The 19,904-nt window shown below is 36.7% G+C and overlaps 1 protein-coding gene across 5 annotated transcripts in view; it reads right to left on the minus strand.

Moving 5' to 3' along the window:
* Positions 1-1,434: 1,434 nt before the first annotated feature.
* The window catches only part of LOC136833804 (uncharacterized), a 209,511-nt gene continuing 191,041 nt past the window's right edge, over positions 1,435-19,904 (minus strand). For 2 of the 5 annotated variants that reach the window (XM_067096073.1, XM_067096074.1), the window contains exons 8-9: positions 9,616-9,827; positions 1,435-7,031 (exon numbers count right to left, since the gene is read on the minus strand). In XM_067096073.1, the coding sequence (XP_066952174.1) occupies positions 6,452-7,031; positions 9,616-9,827 (792 nt within the window). In that variant the 3' untranslated portion in view covers positions 1,435-6,451. Of the gene's footprint in view, positions 7,035-9,615; positions 9,828-19,904 lie in introns of all 5 variants that reach the window. The other 3 variants (XM_067096071.1, XM_067096072.1, XM_067096075.1) reach the window with 2 other exon arrangements.

Genomic DNA, 19,904 nt, shown 5'->3' on the forward strand with positions numbered 1-19,904 from the left:
CACCCGCATGTAAACAACGCAACATGTTCATTATTCCCGGTTTTTTTTAGTCTGAATAAAATTCTACCAACGACAACACAAGCGTATCAATCAGCCACTTCCTGGAACTCTGTTAACAAATGAAACTAATCCTAGAAAACCTAGAACTTAGTAAGGTTAAAAGCTACGAGTACCAGACTACAGTAACTTTCTTCATAAGGACAGATGCATTCACTGAAGAACTGGGAGGTAGGCTATACTGCAAGAGCTCACAGAAGGCATATTTCCAATTGCTTATGCAGGTAGGAAACTCTAGAATGACAGCAGCTACTGCACATTTGAGAAGGAATGCCTAGTAATAATATTCTCATTTAAGAGATTCCACATGCAACTAAAGTGGTTTATTTTATGATACAGACAGACAATTAGCCATGTGCTACATCCACAGATGCAAGGTTACATGTCCAAGGATCTTGAGGCAGACCATAGAACACCAAAGCTACAAGTGTCGAGCGGAAATCATTCCAGGAAAACTCAGAGTTGGCTCAACTGGCTAAAAGCTTATGATAATTTTTCTTAAGTGAGGTGCGTTTTTAGTGTGCAATATGAGTTGGACCATTTTTCCTTCTGTGCAATTCTCCGGAGACTTGTCTATGTTACAGTTTCGAAAATAGATGAAGTCTTTCATTTACTGTAAGGTTCTGGAACCATAGTTAAATATGTTAATTTTGTACAAATACTTATTTAAAAAAAATTTTTATTTTCTTAGGGGTTTTACATACTCTGCTTATTCGTCGACCAATATCACAGATGTCTACTATCTGAACAGCAGTTTAACAATCTGTAAATTATGATGAAATATTGATGCTTCAAATTAGCAACTGTCATACTTCCTAAAGCACCCTTCCCACTACTGCACTCTTCCAGTGCTACATGGTAGAAAATATCACGTGACTCCAAGGCCAGGGTGCCGGCAACTCCATCCAGCATCACTTCACATTTTTTTTTATATCAACTTTTTTTTTTTATATTGAATGAACACTTTTAGATGCATCTAGAGAAGGTTATGCCATAAGTGAAGTAATACATTTGTATTTGCCAAATAAAGATTATTGTAAATTTCTATTTCCATTCAATGACAGTAACAGGTTTTAGCATTCTGCAAACACCTGTCACTCTCTTGAGTTGTTGGGTAAGCCTCTAGTTTGGTTAAGTTCACTTTTTGGTGTTTTTATTTCCTTACCCTTTTTTTTCTTTACTTTCTTCATATGCTTTTGGCTATAGTTCTACAGTAAGTACAGTAATATCGTTCTTATATGTTCCAGTTTACTTTGAAGAGTTATACCATTCTTCAACATGTTTTCCTTTCGCACTGACTCTCTTCTCTTCTCTTTCTATATGTGGATGGATTGGGTCAGTTAGCATTACCAAGGCACAACAAAATGAAGCACACCAAATCTTTCTTTCTTTAATTCTTCACAACATTACTATCATTATGGTACTACACTTTCACACTGAACAGCAGTACCATGATTACTGTATTACCATTATGGAAAATTCCACACTTAACAACAACATTACAATAATTTTTACAATAATAGGAAATTTTCACAACAAACAACACTACTACGAATAATGCTTATGGAACATTTTCACAGTGAACGGCAGTACCATGATCATTAATTACCTTTGTGGGAAATTCCACACTCAACATCATTACAGTGATGATTACCATTATTGGAAATGTTCTCACTGAATAACATAACTAAAATAATAAATCATTTTCATCGTTACCTACTATGCATATCATGTACAGTGATTGTTTGTAGACTATATACAATATACAAAAATACTGTGAATGCAATTGCCAAGTACAATATATTATGCTGAAAGGGAAAGCAGATTTTTCAAATAACTCTTCTTATTTCTAAAATAATTCGCCTTTGAAAGTGAATGACCAATTTGATGAAATTAGGTCGATGCCTTAGAAAATCCTGAAATGGCCACGAACACCACTGCGTTAAGCATTACAAGTTATTATTTCATCCTTGTGCATCGGACATCCCCTCTACATCATCAGTGTGCTGTTGCTTTCTCTCTACTTCACGCACAGGTAGCCATTTCATCTTTTCAAGTATATATTTTTTTAACAGGAGCTTCTCAACTTACCAAATGCTTCAGAAGTCTAGCCGTACCTACAGTCAAATGTTTCAAGGATTCCCACAATAACAATAAATCCGCATAGTTTCGGCCTAAATTATCTTGTAAAGTGTGTTATCCTACTTTTAAAGTGATAATTCCTGTTATGCAAAATACGTTCACATTAGTATAAGAACCTGTCTCAAATGTGATGGGCAAAGCCAACCATGCGAGCATATCTCGAATGGCGACCCCACCATATACTGAACATAACATATGGCTCCACACAAACCAATGCACTGAGGTTGGTAAATTCTGCTGGCACTGTCATCTTATACAGTATCTATAATGATCAAAGTAAATCTGGCAATTTTTCATTTTCAATAACTGGATGACATAGACTACAAGGCAGGGATGGATGTTGGTCTCTACAGTAACAGAAGTTGGTTGGGAGTGGTTGAACGGGGGTGTGCAGGGAGTGAAGCAGGATATACTCGAGCCATGGCACATAACTACAACTGGGGCAGTCACAGTATGTAAAGGGTCTGTCGGTGGAGCAGAAACATCATACATCTTTGACAGAATGGAAAAACTTGAGGATTGTGGACTATCCTCAATACAGGCAGTCCTCGGTTTACGACGCGGGTTCTGTTTTTATGCCGCGTCATAAACCAAAAATTGTCGTAAACCGAAAAATCGTCGAAAATCGTAAAAAATCCTAAGAAAATCTTAGTTTTAATGCTTTGTGTATTGAAAACGATGTAAACTACATTTTTACTGAGTTTTTCATCAAAAAAGCCTCCAAATTGTGATTATTCTGCTGTTTCGGAGCCATATTTCTTCCGACGGATCAGCGTACGACCCGTTGTAACCCCGGAACATCCGTTGTAAACCGGGAAATAATTTCTGATGAATATATTTGAAAAGCGTCACAACCTCAGAACGTTGTAAGCCGGACCAGTCGTAAACAGGGGACTGCCGTAGGTGTGACTGCACCGACAGGAAGACCTTCTTGAAGCAAAGCATATCCTTAGGAAGGGTTACTGGCGAAGTAGAAGATATACAAGTCAGGCACTTTGTAGGTACAGAAGTTGAGTGTGGTATTCAGCAAATCTGGTAAAGGTGAGTAGGTGACCCAGTCAATTATTATGGCAAATGAAGAGTGGGCAGGTGAGAAAGTACCCTGGCTGGAAGCAGGTGAACAGCGTCCTGGCTGGATGTAGGCAAACTGGTGTCCAAGACAGGTGGTAAAGCAAGGGTGAAGTGACCATGGTAAGTGTCACTTGAGTGAGTACTCTGGTCTGTGGGTAAAATAGGAGTGCACGGGGTCGGCTGTGGTAGGCTAATACATGGGCAAAATAGTTAAGGAGGGTTGGTTGGTAGTTGGTTGTTGTGTGGGTAAGTCAGCTTGACGTGCAGTAGGGTGGGTGACTGTAGCAGAATCAGCTAGGAGAGGTGAGTTGACAGCAGAGCAGACAACAAGCCGGCAGGAAGGTGGGCCTTGCAGAATCATCATCAAGACGACTGATGTTCCTTCAACACAACCACTGATTATGAAAATTCCACCACAAACCCTGAGTGAAGATTCAAAGACTGAAGAAGCAGTGTTTTGTCAATGGAGTGAAGATTCAAAGACTGAAGAAGCAGTGTTTTGTCAATGGAGTATTTTTGGCACATCTGGACCAGTATGTACTCCTCTGGCTGTAGCAAAATCATTGATAAGCCAACCAATCATGGTAGGTCTACCAGGTAAGAGATGGCAAACACTCCTACTAGCAACAGGTGTTAAACAGCAACACAGTTCATGATGAGCGAAGACATGAAAGTGCATAACCGGGCTTTTACCCTAAGGCGTAACCACTGTTATACTACAAAGATCTATATCATAATAAAATCATTAACACACAAGGCTGCAGACCATAAAATACTGTGTAAAAGTAACATGAATGATATTTAAAAAAGCACAAAAAAATATAATCTAAACCAGCTGAAATATTATTGCACTATTTAATACAAACGTCACACATGATTGGTGTACTGCAATATAAAAATGGTGAAATCACTCAAAAAGCACAAAAACAATAAGTGTCTACCTAGGCTTACTATTGATGGAATGGACTATTAAATGAGAGAATAATTTTCTGTCCTCATGTGTTTGAACTACAAGAACACAGCATTACTGACTACATTTAGAAACCAGTGCTACATATGTGCCTATCCACTGTCAGCTTCAAGCAGACTTTTATAGAAAGTCTTACATGAGAGTATAGATAACACTCTATGTCAATTTTTATGTGATGTGTATCATGTGAAAAATGACAAGGTCATCTAGGATTACTGAAGCAAACTGATAACATTTATTCTTCACAGCAAAAAGGGAAATGAAAGACTGGTTATTGTAAATGATTCCACACTTCTCAGTGCTAATTATTCAACAGCTTCTTATTAGTTAGCGTAAAGCGAAATATCCAATAAACATTAAGGAAAAGCACTAGAATAAATTTACCACTGCAAAAAAATGCCTTAATTTCCATAATGAAACAGTTACACTAATTACAATTCTGGTACAGCAGGTAATTTAAGATATAACTAATGAAATCACTTTATATAATTCACTAATGCACCAGAATACAGAAAATGATTGAAACAAGTGAATTAAATGATGGAAAGAAAACTTATATATAAAAAAAAGCTGGGAAATCAGATTCATTGTAACAAGAAAACATCCGGGAAGAGCAACAGCACTTTACAACAACTTGCAAAAAGTGAGTTAGGGGATTGATACAGACCTTTGGGTACAAGTGGTGCATGCACAGTGGATTGCCTTCTGTCTGGCTGACGACAAATGGGCCCACCTGGGAACATTTGGGATGCTAATGCTGGGTTTATAACATATACCAAGTAAGAATGAGGACATACTGAAACTGCAGCAGTTAATTTTTGGCACAGTACATGTCAGCTTTTGAGGAAATTCTACAATCCTTTCCTACAGGAGCGATTGCTATCTCATGAAGAGGATTGTGAAATTTCAAACAAAGAATCACATCGATCACTTTGAGTCGTATGCCATTAGTTCCTCAGGCATTCCTGTAAATGAAGCACACAGCCCTGGCAAGATATATTTCCAGGTGCTCCACTTGGTTGCTAAGGGCACTTTTGATCCGTTCTACATTTTGGTCAGAAAACTAGATCTGAAAGCTTCCCCTAAGGAGCTAACTGTCGTCATATGAGAAAAATGAATAACTTCAGGACTCAATTTCAACCAATATGTCCAAACGAAGAGGCATATTGAAGCATTTGCTTTAAATCTATATATGAAACCTAGTTTTTGGCACCCAGATTCACTTAACAAAGCAACCTGAAACACACGGACGAATCATTAGTATGACACTTAAGCTTATATCTACCTGTCTATTGACTAGCGCAATACACTTAAAAATAGTACTAAACAGTCTTTTCACCATACAAGTGGTCGCACTCACAACCTATACATTATCGTTAGCTCAAGAACACATCAGTGAAACATTCATATTGGTGTTATTTACCAAGTTTTTAAGTCACTTTGCAAAATCCGGAACCATTCAATGAACCCTGGAAAAATAAGGTGAAATGACTGTGCAGGCAACCAATTCTCTCCTTGAGAGCACTTCGCTCTTTGTACATTTAGAACACAAATGGTTGTAAGAACGCTGTCATTCAATATCTTTCTCAAATATACAACTTCATTATCATCAATAACCGTAACAACAGATGTCCAGTTTGTTAACATCGTTTTTAAAAGTATGTACTGCATTGTTTTAGCACTCTCAATTTACCTGAAAATTTTGGAGTATATTTTAACCATGTATTTAGCAAGGACTGTTTGGAGTTTTGTCATGAAGAACGAGCGATCATATAGACCTGTTTACACAGAATTGTATTTTTTACTACTCGTACAACGCTAGACACAAAGTCAACAACCACGTAACAGAAAATATCATGGAGAGCATCACCTGCAAAACATCAGATGATTGACCTAAAACACTACATCATATTCTCTTGCAAGATGGACAACATTAATTCGCATCACTGCTAAAAAATGATTGTATATTAACTCTATCAAGCAATAAATTGATATTTTGGTTCTGCGTGAATATAATAAGAGATTCTTTAAGTACCTGACTTAGATTACAGTTTTCTTCTTTTCTGGAGTTATGATTTATCAGCTTACAGCTTAACTGTTCTTACATTCTGACAAAATGTTCAAGGTATTTCTCACAAAGTCCAGTGACTTTTGAACTTACCTTGAAAACAATAATTGTCTTTTCTTTGATCTGAAGCACTGAAAATTTCATTACACATGTATTGGTTCATCATCCTCTTCACCTGTCAAATTGTGATTGGTATGTGCAAAAGAACAAGAAAACTGTGTTCCCATATTAGTCTCTTCATTTGGGCTATTCACTTCTATAGTCGTGGCATTCACAGTAACCTCACATTTATCATCATTCTCTTTCTTCTTTTCATTTCTTAAACCTTCACTTTCTTTCACTAACGAATCATCATTGCTCAATGGCTCTTTTTTCTCGTCATCAAAATGTTCCCGATGTTTTTCTCCACTATTCTGTGAACTGTCTTCTTCACAAGAAACCTGGATCTCCTCGTCACCTCTGCAGTCTCCTGATTCTTGTCCATCGAGGGATTCGTGTTCTTCCTCTTGGATCCCTACCATATTTCCATCCCTATTTTGGGTATCAATTTGGTCTCGGTACTTTTCATCATTTTTATCTAATGGAGAAGTTGCAAATCCATTATGTGTTGGATGTGGACAGTTCTCTGGGCCAGACTGTTCATCAATAGTGTCCATCGGGATGCTGTTCTGCATATGGATTTGAGCTCCTGTTGTGGCAGTCAAAGATCCAGTTGAGATTTTCCTGCTTGAACAGAAGATACAATGTAAAACATGAAAGTAATATTAGCGTAACTTAATGCTTTAACAACTCTGCTGTTTTAATGTTAATCAGAATATTTTTGGTAAAGTAAACTGTATTACATAGCCTTATAGTACTGTTTGAAATGAGCTGCTATATTGTATACATAGGAAAAAAATAAAAAAGGCCTAGCTACCAAAAAGCAAGAATTGCCTCAGTAGGATAAGACCACCTATCAACACATCCTAATCAGTATGAAGCTTCAATCAACAGTGTTAATAGCGCGGTTTTACACTTCCTTTTGCCACAGGATGCTTCTCATTTCCTGACGTGTTCATGCTCTTTTTCTATTTTGCCTTTTACCTCTTTTCACAGGTAAAATTTCAAGAATGAAGCTGGTACCTTGCTTCCCTGCCCAGTGTTTTTGTCACGATTACAGTAGTAGGCTACCTGATGATGATGCATCTTTTTTCTTGTGATCAAAGCTTCAAGAAATGAAACTGACAGGTATTTTATTTCTTAAAATACCAACATTACACCCTTTGAGATATCCTAACAACTTACGCAATTTTCCAGGTCTGGTTTGGCTGTTCACAAAAGGAATGGACCGCGGTATTAGTTTAACAATACGGATTTTTATACTGTAGAGATATTTCTACTCTGTATTTTTTAACACATAAAAGCATTTTATATTTTCATATTATGCTCTGACTAGCTTTTAAGGGGTAACTTGTCAGTGACTGCCTGCCTTCCTCCAACAATGCATGAATTGGAAGCTAACAGATGAAGGTGAAGGTTCTGGTGGCTTTCCTACTCTTTTCGTTGCACGAGTCTTCCTCTTTTTTTTTCTTCTTCTAGATGAGACCACATGCACATGGGACGAACCAAAATAGTCTATAACTTGTTAAGGACACCTCCAAAGAATGGAATACTCAGTTGTGGAAAAAGACTAGAATAGCGAGAGAAGTAGGTTGATTTGTAGATAATCATAAATAATTAAACAAAGATGAACAATCAACAAACCACTCGCAATAATGCTTAAAAAGTAGCACTGAAGTAGCATTATAGCCTCCTTCAAACTTATGAACTCCATAATCCGTAAACTACCAGGAAGACTGTTTCCCAGTTGTGCTGTATACAGTACAAGAAAAATCCTCCTCACCCTGAGCAGTGTTACAGTGTTCTAAACAATGAGTAGCATGAGCTAACTCTTGAAACGCAGGCAACAAAAGTGATAACAGAAGTTCTCTACTGAAAGACAAGTTATGAAAGCCGCTTCACAGGACATCTAACAGAAAGAAAAGCAGTGATTTGAGAAATTTTGTCTGGATGATAAAGAATCCGGGAGGCTGTTGATATCCAAAAAAAAAAAAAAAAAAAAAGGGCACCAGTATGCTAGAAATGGTAAAATAGAAGAAAGAGTTTGCCATTATAAAATCTGTATAGTTATGAAATTTTGTGGACAATGCTAAATTTTCTGGAAGCATGGGATCATAGTTCTTTTTCCAATTTTTGTGAAAAAGAAGCTTCAAGCGGAAGGCAACATACATAATCTACCTCTGTATTGACTGTTCAAACTAATTTCTTGTTTTCCATAATCAGTTGTTCATTCTACTGACGTTACCTAATTTTGCTGACTGTTTTACTGGTTTTCCTATCCGCGTGCCATCATTATAATGGTTGTTTCCAAGAAGTTCATTAGTGCTACAGCACTGTACATTCTACTGGTGTTCCACTGTTTCTATTGCCAGTGCTTCTGGCAATAGAAATAGTTTGCCCGGTTTCTCACCAATCTACTGAATGTTTTATCAATTTTCCCCCAATCCACAACAGACTGTTGTACTGGCATTCCATGGGCGTGTAATGATTCCAATAGATGTAATTAAGAGATTCCACAATTCTACTGTATATTCTACTGGTATATCATCATTTCTAGTGGCAATTGTACCTGGTTCCTGTCAATGAATACTTTATGAGATTATAGTTTGCTCTTGTATATTTCCCATAGCACTGGTTGTTGCTGCAGTGCCAAAGACAAGACAAAAAGTATTCTGTCAGAGACTGTAAATTTATCTTATGTATGAGTCATTAACGAGGTCTAAGTTAATTTCACACACTAATTTAGTTCCTGAAATGTTTATCGATGAATAGTGTTGCCTACAGTGTGCTCTGAGGAATAAACGGCACTGCATTTAAAGAGGGTGAAATACTGCAAAGAGATATCCCTTAGCCTAAATCTCTAATGTGTTTTTGTTGGTCATTTTACCTGTGATGAAAATTTCCCCAAATACTTGAAAATGAAGTTATAAAGTTTGACATTGTGAGTAAGTTTGCTTTGGGTAATGAAGAAATTACTGAACTGTAAATTACAGAACCTAGGATAAGTCACAATACGTGGTCAAATTAAGACATTTGAATGTAACAGTTTAAGCAAAACCACCTGAAATTGATGATACCTAAAAACTCCCCTAAATTGATTGACACACATATGCTAAAAGATGGATCTGAAATCATATCAAGCATATTTCTCATAAAACTAACAATTTTTCTAAGTTAACATAGAATATCGTACAAATCTAAAATTTACCTGTTTACAGAGGAAGGATCATAAGAAAGTTGACACTCGACAGTTCGGTGGGAGGCAGCAGAATGATTGGGTCTGTTCTCTGTTGAGCTGAAAGAAAGTTGTTCACGTGTTGTAGTTCCATTTCCTGAGGTGGAAAATTTGGAGTGGCTGAGCCGCTTCGATCCTACAACTTCCTTTACGTGACGAAGATATGGTTCCCATTTACTACGCACCTGTCAGAGATATTTTCGAGAGTTAAGTTTCAAAAATGTTTAGTTACTAAATTTCATAACTTATGTCACAATACTGTATAGCAACTTAAATACTGGTTTAAAAGAGTAAACTGAAATTTAACATGGCTACCACTAATACGCGATTCATATAAATAACTCAAGAGGAATTGGTCTTTTTGAATTTCCGCAGCACCCACCAGAAATGACTGATCATTTCACTGCTGACCAATAACCAAGTTTTCTTAAAAATAGATTTGCCTAACAGAACCCTACAGCAACCGAGGCAGTTTAAAAAGTAAATGCCAAGTACTGGCCTTAAAGAGGCAGACAAAATGCCAAATACCAGCTCACAACAGGGTGTAATTATTTCGGAGTGAACTGAGATGGTGTAAACCAAAGGAATACTATAATCGAAGTATCTTCTGTTTATGTAATATCCATAGGATGAAAGCAATATTCATGAACAATATTTAATATGCGGATAAGTTTGTAAGAAAGAAATTACTTTCATATGATCACCAGTCTGTTGAATGAATGAATCTATAAAATTATGTCTTCAAATCTGCTAAAACTCTCTCTTTCTAAGCCTTGGCTGTTATGTTTGACAGAGCGCAGAGGAAGGAGAATCTCGTCTGTGTTGTGAAAAAATTGTATCCGTTTTTTCCCCACAATCCTTCACAACGTTCAGGATATGCCAACAGAGGGGAGAAGCGGGCGGCCGAGTTCCTGGTTCTCATTTATCTATAAGTATGTTCGATAAAAACTTTTGTCATTCAGTTTGACTGCACAGGGAGTCTTTTGAATATTAAAAGGACTCTCTTTCTGATACTTAAAAATAAAGTTTGGATGAATCGACCAATGTAGAATCTTTGAGTGGCAATGTGAAGTGACGACGGCCCATGCAAGAGTTCCCTCCGTCTCCCCAGGTGGTACACCAGAGGTAGGCTCGTGTAATCACTGTGCCTCTCAGCCAAGAGCCGGTTTTGCTGTAAATCTCTTGGTTTTGTTGTAAAGAGTCCGTGAGGTGTTCACCTCTAATCACTTTGTATTTTTGCCATCTGAGGCTTAGTATCGTTGATGTTCGGCCAAAGTGTAGTCTGATGATTCAGAAATAAGATTCATGTGAAACTGTAACTTTCTGAGACCGATATCATGGGTTTTACGGGTTTTGTGAAACTTTCCTTTTTTGGAGTTGTGTGCCTTGTAGCCGACCATGTAGTCCTTAAGGTTGTACTTTAGCTTAATGTATGTTAAATGTTCAGATTTTAATTCCGTATTAAAACTGTAAAAGACCCAACCAAATCTTGCTGGACCTTCTGTTGGATGTTTGCACATTTTGCTCTTCAGGCCAGCTTATCATGAGTCAACCGACATTTCGGCTCAGAAATAGTGCGTCAGAGGTAAAATTCCTGACAGTATGACTAATTACTATTTTCATCAAGTTATGTGGGACTAAAAATGGAGTAACCTTATTAAATTGACTTATAAAAACAATAATCATCATCAGATGTACATCAAACATCAGGATAAAAAATTACATACTGTACAGTTTAGGGGTGTCATACTCAATCTGATATTTCTTTTAGCATTGTAGTTTTGTTCTTTATAAAACACGTAGCTTTACTTTTAGTTAAGAGCTATATTGATATTTTTAAGGGCATGTTACATGTCTGACACTGTAAGACATAGCCAAGTCATCCATATACACATTCCACCTGCCTGGAATGTATCTGGCTGACAACTTGATGGCTTGAAGAGCCTCTGCCTCATGAACCGGCAATGCCAACTGGCACTGGATCTGAGCCACTGTCCCCGCTGTTTGCTGAAGTACGTAACAACAGCTGTCGTTGCTCATCAACACCACTGAACACCCCTCAAATTGTCTCAGAATGCTCGCAATGCTAACCATGTCACTTGCATTTCTAAGATGCTAATGTGCAGAAGCAGTGTGTCCTGTGTCCAAGCACTTTAAACAAACCCTCCTTTCAAGAGTGCACCCTGTTCCTTCTTCAATGCATTCGTAAACAGTGGCATCTCCAGAGGGGAGGAGCTCATCTGAACTCTCCGTAAGAGGTGTCAATTTTCCAACCACCATGCATGGTCCTCCCTCACTTTCCAAATCAGGGACACAAGTTGGGAAGGAAGATCCTGAGAGGAAGACCAATACTTATTCAGTTACCACAGAGGCCAATGAAGACTTTTTCTTATGACAGATGACCTAGGCCAAGCAGCTTATCCCTGTCGTCGTAGGAACAACTGTGCCACTACCTCCTTGAAGTTGTTTACACGAGAGCCCACTGGGAAGGCTCTCACTACTACTATGTCCAAAATCATACACAGATACTTTATCTGCAGCTTGGGATGAGATCAGATTTTTGCCATTTGATCAAGATACCCAGATCAAGACAAAAAGGTAAGATGATTCTTGTTCCACACAGAACACTTCCTAAAGAGAGCCAGATTCGTCCAAGGTACTGCTGAATGTGAATACCATTTGAATAGGCCCAAGTTGAGATTAAGGTGAAAAACAAAGCAGAAAGCCTTGAACAGGAACACAGTCTTATTGTAGACAAAGTGCAGGCACTTCTGAGAGTCTTGATAAATAGGTATGTGAAAGTTTGCACCCTGGAAGTCCATCAAAAGCATGAAGTCACTGTCTCTGATGGGGTCTAACACTGCTCATGCAGTTCCCATCATGGACAGTTCTATCAAATGAACTCTTTCAGTGCTGAGAGGTTGATGACTGGTCTCCAATCCCTGGTTGCCATCTCACATGAAAAGGTGGCTGTGAATACCTGATGACTGAAGAAAGTGCATTTTTCCATCATTTCTTCCACCTCTGCAAACAAAGCCTGAGATTCCAAGAATCTGGAGAGTAAGTTTAGAATAGCACTGGTATCACAGAAACCATGAACAGATGTTCTTGAGCAGACTGATATGACCCATGGTTCTGCAACCTGTCGCTGCAATTTTGCCTGGTGGTGCAATGGGCAACCCCCAACTTGTGGCAGTGGAGGAAGGGGATCATTGCTCTCAACAGCCCCCCTCTCTTCTTCATTCTTTCTGCTCTTTTTGGACTAGCCAGAGGAGGGTGTATGAAAGGGGTGAGAAGGCTCCCCATCCTTCCTAGAAGATGAAGAATGCTCTTGTCTGGGTTTCTGAATTTGGAGCTGCTTCTGTTTGCCAGACATGGAGGGTTTAGCTAAATCCAAAGGTTTAGTGACAGGTGCCTTCAATCCCTGTGAACAGGGAGTTCTGAGAGTCCTTCAATTAAGTTATACTGTTGACTCAACCTTTCTTTCTCAGAAGAAGTGAACATGGAGGTTCTTTAACTCCTGTTGTCTCCTCAGTTTATGGGTACCAGTACAATCACAACATATATGCTCCAAAAGGTGGTGTTCTTAACTGCTTTGGCATTGAATACCTGGACCAGTGAACTCACCTCTCTTAAATGGGACAATGTTTCATCACCCATAGAAGTAGCTGTCATTTGCTCTTGTTACCTGGCCCCTTATTTCTGGCCAAGAATGAGAACCTGTTGAAGATGGAGTCCCCTATTTTTTTTTGGAAACTCAATATTACAGATACTATGTTATGCTTGGTCCAGTCCCTTCAGGTTTACTTAGATGTCACAGCTACCTTTCCAGATGGCCCTTCTCTCTTAAACCCTGCCACTCTCACTGTGAGGGCAGAGTATGATCTTAGTGGCCCTAATTACAAAGGCAGGGCCCAACTCCTTCTTATGGTACTTATGAGATATTGCTGGATTGAGTGGTTATCCTGCATCCCATCCCATCTCGGTTAGGTATGTCATATAGTTAATCCCTTAAGGGAGTCCTGAATAACAGAGGAGAGGTGATCCCTTGTGTGACTTTACCATGGACAATTTTTCGTATGTTACTGGGATTTATTTCTCAGGAGTTGGGCCATTTCATCACTTGTAAATTTCTTTTATATGCTTCTCTGAGGACTAAGCTATATAAAAACAGGCTCTAACATAATAAAAAGATATTTTTGGTAGCCACTGTGAGTCCTCAAACCCACCCAGTTTCCTAGATGAGAAGGCATGGGAATCTGTAGTGAATAGTTTCTTTCACAAACCTGGTAAGCAGCGACAGACCTGGTACATCCTGTGCACTGAAGCATGCCACATCTGTGGAAGAAGGTGAATAGTGATCCCCTGGTGACTGCTGCCTAGAGTCCTTTATACTCTATTACTGTGCCAACAGGCATTTTCTGGTCTTAACCAGCTCTGAGAGAATTCTTGACATTAGTCGGTCTGTCTTATGGAACCCTTGACGGGACCGTAAGGGTAAATCCCTTTAAGAAGTCACAGTGGCTACATCGAAACCTGTAATACGTGTGTGGGACAAAGTTTGAGGCCAATGAACTGTATGCTTAATTATCACAAAAACAAAAAATGGAGAAAAGCATTGTCTTAGACATCCTGTTTGAGCATTGCTATTAATATGCCGTCATTATAAATGCAGTAGATGAAAATAAGTAGTTTAATTTCTTCAGTAATAATAATAATAATAATAATAATAATAATAATAATAATAATAATAATAATAAACAGAAGTATAATTGTATTTTACAATGCAACTTCTAAATCACTGTGTACAGAAAAACAATAAAAGAAAATACGTGAACGATGAAAGCTCATTGCCTACCTTTTGTCTCCTCTCCTTAACCTCACGGTGACCATTGTAAAGAAAAGTGATTTTAATTCATTTGTATTCTCATGTTGTTATTCATCAGCAATTCCATAAACGAAATATAAAAATGAACATTACCAAAATGAAAATGATTCATTTCTGATACCAAAAGATGTCCCCAGAACAATGGTGAAAAAATGAGTATATGGTAATGTTCATTTAAATGTTCTTTTATACAGAAGCTTAGGATTAGAGCCGAATTACTTAAAAAATGACAATTTCCTCCCTAATGCATCCAAGTTTTAACAATATATGATATACTAATGAATTAACTTTGAATTTAGTTACAGCCCCATGCAATTACTTATCAGATTATGTATTTTTTAGATGTATAAAAGTGCACACAAAGAGTAAAAATTAATAATATTAGACACAAAAAGAATCTGGACGTGGTAAGGATGATTCGAATTTCATTAAAATAATCTCAGCTCTGATAAATTAAGGCCGAGGTTGTAAATCCTGAAACACTTCCCCAGTCATCTACCAGAGAGGAAACACTGCCTCTGACCAAATCTTATGTATAGTATTGCAATTATATATATATATATATATATATATATATATATATATATATATATATATATATATATATATATATATATATATAAAAACAAATTGAATATAATTCCTTCTTCAAATGGACTCATGATATATATGTGTGTATATATATAATAGAATAAAATGAACTTTTTAGAGCAAAACATAATCCCAACCTCCCAATGATCAGACTGAGCACTTAGAAAAGTGTAATTTCTCCCAGACGACGCCTGAAGCGACCCTCATCACTCGAACGATTCCTGACAAAGAGAGGCCGAATTCCATTTTCATCAGACGGTATTGAAGTTCATTTTCTTTCCACTTTTTATCAAGTTTTGTTGTTTAAAATGGATTGCTTGATTGATTTATGGTTACTAAAACTGGCTTGACAATTTTCTTTTTAAATGGTAAGATAGAAAAAGAACAAAAAAGAAGATAGAAAAGGACAACCTTCCTGCTTTACTTTCGAATTAAAAATAGTTGAATTGGCCTTTCCAAGGTCTTTTTTTTTTTTTGTAAAAATAATCTACGCCTGTTTCCCTTTAGGCGATGTCACTTACTCAGCCTTCGTTTTCTGCTCTCTCTCTCTCTCTCTCTCTCTCTCTCTCTCTCTCTCTCTCTCTCTCTCTCTCTCTCTCTCGTTTTCGTTCTAACTTTAAAAATTACAGGTTTATGATAAACCTGAAAAATTCTCTTTACGTTTGCACAAAGCTACAGAAAATAAGGGAATCAGTATTAAATAAGGAAAACACATACGACAGTTTTAATCGAGTACCACTGTTCAACTAATTCAAAAATATAGAGTGAAAATATATTCATTAAATATACTATTTAAATTCACCATTCGTTATCTAGAAAAATATTCCTTAAATGTACAGTACTATTTAAATTCACCAATCACGATCTTCAGCCTCCAAATTCAGTAATTTTTTTATTTTGACTTGTTTTCTTTTCTTTCCTTATTTTCCACAGGCAAAAACAAAAGCGAATCGGTTCTGTTTGTCTGCCTTAATTGTGACAGACACACGAACACAGGACTTAAGTTCCGTCACTGGGAGCAACTCGTTGGTTAGCCAATTTGAAACTTAATGGAAATATTGGAATTAAACAGGGTGTGGTAAGTGTGTGCATATGGGGGGGGGGGGACTTTAGGAGTGGCATGTGGGAGGGGGGGGGGTTAGGGAGGTGTAGGGGTAGTTTGGGAGGGGGAGGGGGGGAGGTTCGTTAATGCAGATCAAAGCTGATTTACCTTTCTCTGAGGCCCAGACCTTGAAAATAGCTAGCTATAAAAGGAACCCGTCCACATGACGAGTACAATTTAGATGATGTCTGGAAAATAAAAATTGCACAAATGGTGAGGATATTTTAGATTCCATGTTTCCCATGGGACCTCGTTTTGTCCATTAGGCTGGGAAGTTTGTTTTGTCAGTTCGAGTTTGTACCCTTCCTTAAATAACACAGGTCTTCATTATCATTGCTGTTTTGACCAACTTCGTCTTCGTAAAAATAATTCATTGTCAAATCAGAATTCAAGGTTTTATAAACAGTAACAGTTATCAGTTAGAGGTTTGCGTAATTTTTAAAGAATATTATGCATAAATTAAGGTAAGAAGTTTTTTAGATGTGGAAATTCTATTAAGAAATCATGATTCTATAATAATTTTTCAGTCCAGAATTCACTCACACCAAAAACAATATCGAAACATAATTCAGTGATTCCAAAAGCGTAATTTATAAATAAATGATTCCATAAAGTAATGATCAATTTACGATTCAGTGATTCCAGAACCTTTATTGGTAATTTTACATGATTTTTGCTTCATAATTCAAAAAATCAATAAACAGTTGTCACTTCAGAATTCAATAATTGCACAGCCACTTTTCAGCTTAGAAATCTGTGATTCAATAAATTGATGTTCATTTTAATGAAATAATTCTTTAAATAATTATCATCCACAAATTTTATTATTCTATGAAACTATCAGTTTAGAATTCAATGAATTTATAAACAATTATGGATGCAAAATTAAATAAATTTTATCTATTTCCTAAAATCCTAACACTGAGAATCTCGGCTGCATGGCTTACAACAATCTGCTCTCTAGAAATATTATAAAAATATTTTTTAGAAAATGTCAAAAAGAAATCCGTGAATAAACTAAATTCTCTACAATAAATATCCATCACAAAATTTCAGGTTAATTGAAATACTCTGCGAAAAATGGGGTGTTTTTCAGCTGACAAAACAGGGGACAGACACTGCCTCCACTTACTTCTATGGATTGTTAATGTTTTTTATCTCGTCTGATTTTATGTCCCCTATTTCTCTCTCTCTCTCTCTTTTACTATATATATATATATATATATATATATATATATATATATATATATATATATATATATATATATATATATATATATATATATATATATATATATATATATAGATAGATAAATATACAGATATGATAAATAAATACAGTATATGCATAAAATATGTATATATAGATAAATATTGTATATAAGTATATATATATAAATATAATATATATATATATATATATATATATATATATATATATATATATATATATATATATATATATATATAATGTTTATATATGTATATATATTATATATATAACTGTTATGGATTGTGGCTTACAGATTACATGCCAAAATATTTCATCTTGGGGTGCAATACATACACTTAAGGTATTAATTTATTTTAAAATTAATGATAACTCACGACACTGACCTAAAAGGTATGCTTAGCTTAATGAGGGTCCCATTTAAGTAAAATTCTCCAAGGATTTTTCTAAATCTTATATATTTTTATTTTGTTTATGCCTAAGATTTTAGTTTAAATGTAAGAAGTTTGTAGCAGAATGGCTTGATATGGGATTAAATTCCTAGATTATCTTATATTTTGGCATTCTTAGTTTTCATTTGATGATCTTGTTTGCATTCCATTTAGTACTTTTTAAATGGCTTTTGCCCTGCAGGAAATTTCATTTCTTTACCAAATAAAATGCAGAAACCGCTTAAATACTATTGTGGAATTTGGCAAACGCGACATACGTCTCAAGTAGTCAAAACTGTTGATGACTGCACAAGAAATCATAATAAGATAATATAAACAACTGTGGTAAATAAATCATACCACACTAAAAAGACAATTCTGAAAGCCCATTCAAAAGTCAGGGCCAAAACTGCTCTGCAAATCTGAACAACAAAACTGTCATAATTCCCATCCAGTAGGTTATGTTTGGGATTTAGTGTTTGTGTGGGTTGGAGATAACATGGAAATAATAAAAAGTTGTTTAATACTTATTTTTCACGATATTCTACAGAAAAATTGATTAGATTTTAGCATGTATCTGAGTCTGGTTCTAGATCCATGATTTTGTCATCACTTCGTTTATTATTGCTGTGTTTACAATATGGTTTACTTAAGGAAAATGGTTACTCCTACCGCTGCTTGAGAAAGCAAATACCGTTCTTGGAACAAAAACCTGCTTCATCTCACGTATGCTGTTATCATGATTAAGGTGGGAAAATCGGTAAGGTTCTCTAAACTAAACATGATCTGGAGAATAGTGTCCCCATTGGTCCAATGATGACTGAAGCTGTGGCCTCCAGAAGTGGCCTACTTAGTAGTGTGCACCGAAAATTTCATACATGGAGGCACTGTCGACCTTGAAGGGACAGAAAAATGGCCTACTTTTTACCTTATACCTTTCTCTTCAAAAGTTCTACATTTGAGACATGCAGCACCGACCACTACAGGTCACATAAGATAAAAAAAGTAAGACTGTCTAGAAACCACTCTCCTTATCCTTTTGGTGATCTGTAAAGGGAGTCTATGACATTTTCTACAAAGTGTGACGTGAATAGTTTGGAAGAAAGCCTAGGCTTTCTGGAAAAACTCTGCTACTAATAGACAATGACACTGATCTAGCTAAAACTTTTTTTTTTAAATCAGTTACAGTCTACTTGTTGTGATGCAGCAAAGTGTGACTACCCTTCTACATATAATAACTCCTTGGGTTACAATGACAGCTGTAAACAACAGAAATTTTCTATGCAATTTCTAGAGTGCAGGGATTTCTTGGTTTTGGGAGAGAAGGAAGTGCCTATTAGGAAGTAAGGGGAAACAGAGTTGACTTCATCAGAATCTGTTTCTATACTCAATTCACCAATTTTAACCTGCTAAGAGAGAAGTGTGTAGCCATATTCTGTGAGACGGGCACTCTTACTGGAAACTTGTTTTTCTGCTCCAAAAAAATACTTGATTCTCACACCTCCTGCCTTGCCTAAAACCATACTGTTCTCCCCCTGTTAATCCTTCTGTCTTCTGTCGCACGTTCTTACTCAAAATCCTTCCACGTACCACTTTTTCTGGTAAACAAGGTAATGTTATCCTCCTGAATTCTCACAGCCATCTTGATCACCACTGGATCGCACTATCACACAGGTTTGCAGTATCTCACTTGTAAAACCATCAACTCCTGGGGTCTTTATGTTTTCATACCCGCCCCCCATTTTTCTTACATCCTCAAAGTCACTTCCATGGGTATTCTCAAGCTTAAACTAATACAGTACACTGACGTGTAATTCAGTCCTAACTCTCGTCTGCTCGTCCACACTGAAATATCTTCAAAGTTCAAACTCCTCACTTCACTGGCCCACGACTGCATTCACTCCAGGCACCATCGCTCTCTACTTCATCTTTAATTCTGAGAACCCTTTGTTCATTAACTTTCCTTTGCATTTGCATCCCCGAAACCCCATTTTTTCGTGTCCTTGAAGTTCTTATTTC

This window comes from Macrobrachium rosenbergii, chromosome 52, assembly GCF_040412425.1.
Source record: "Macrobrachium rosenbergii isolate ZJJX-2024 chromosome 52, ASM4041242v1, whole genome shotgun sequence".
NCBI lineage: Eukaryota > Metazoa > Arthropoda > Malacostraca > Decapoda > Palaemonidae > Macrobrachium > Macrobrachium rosenbergii.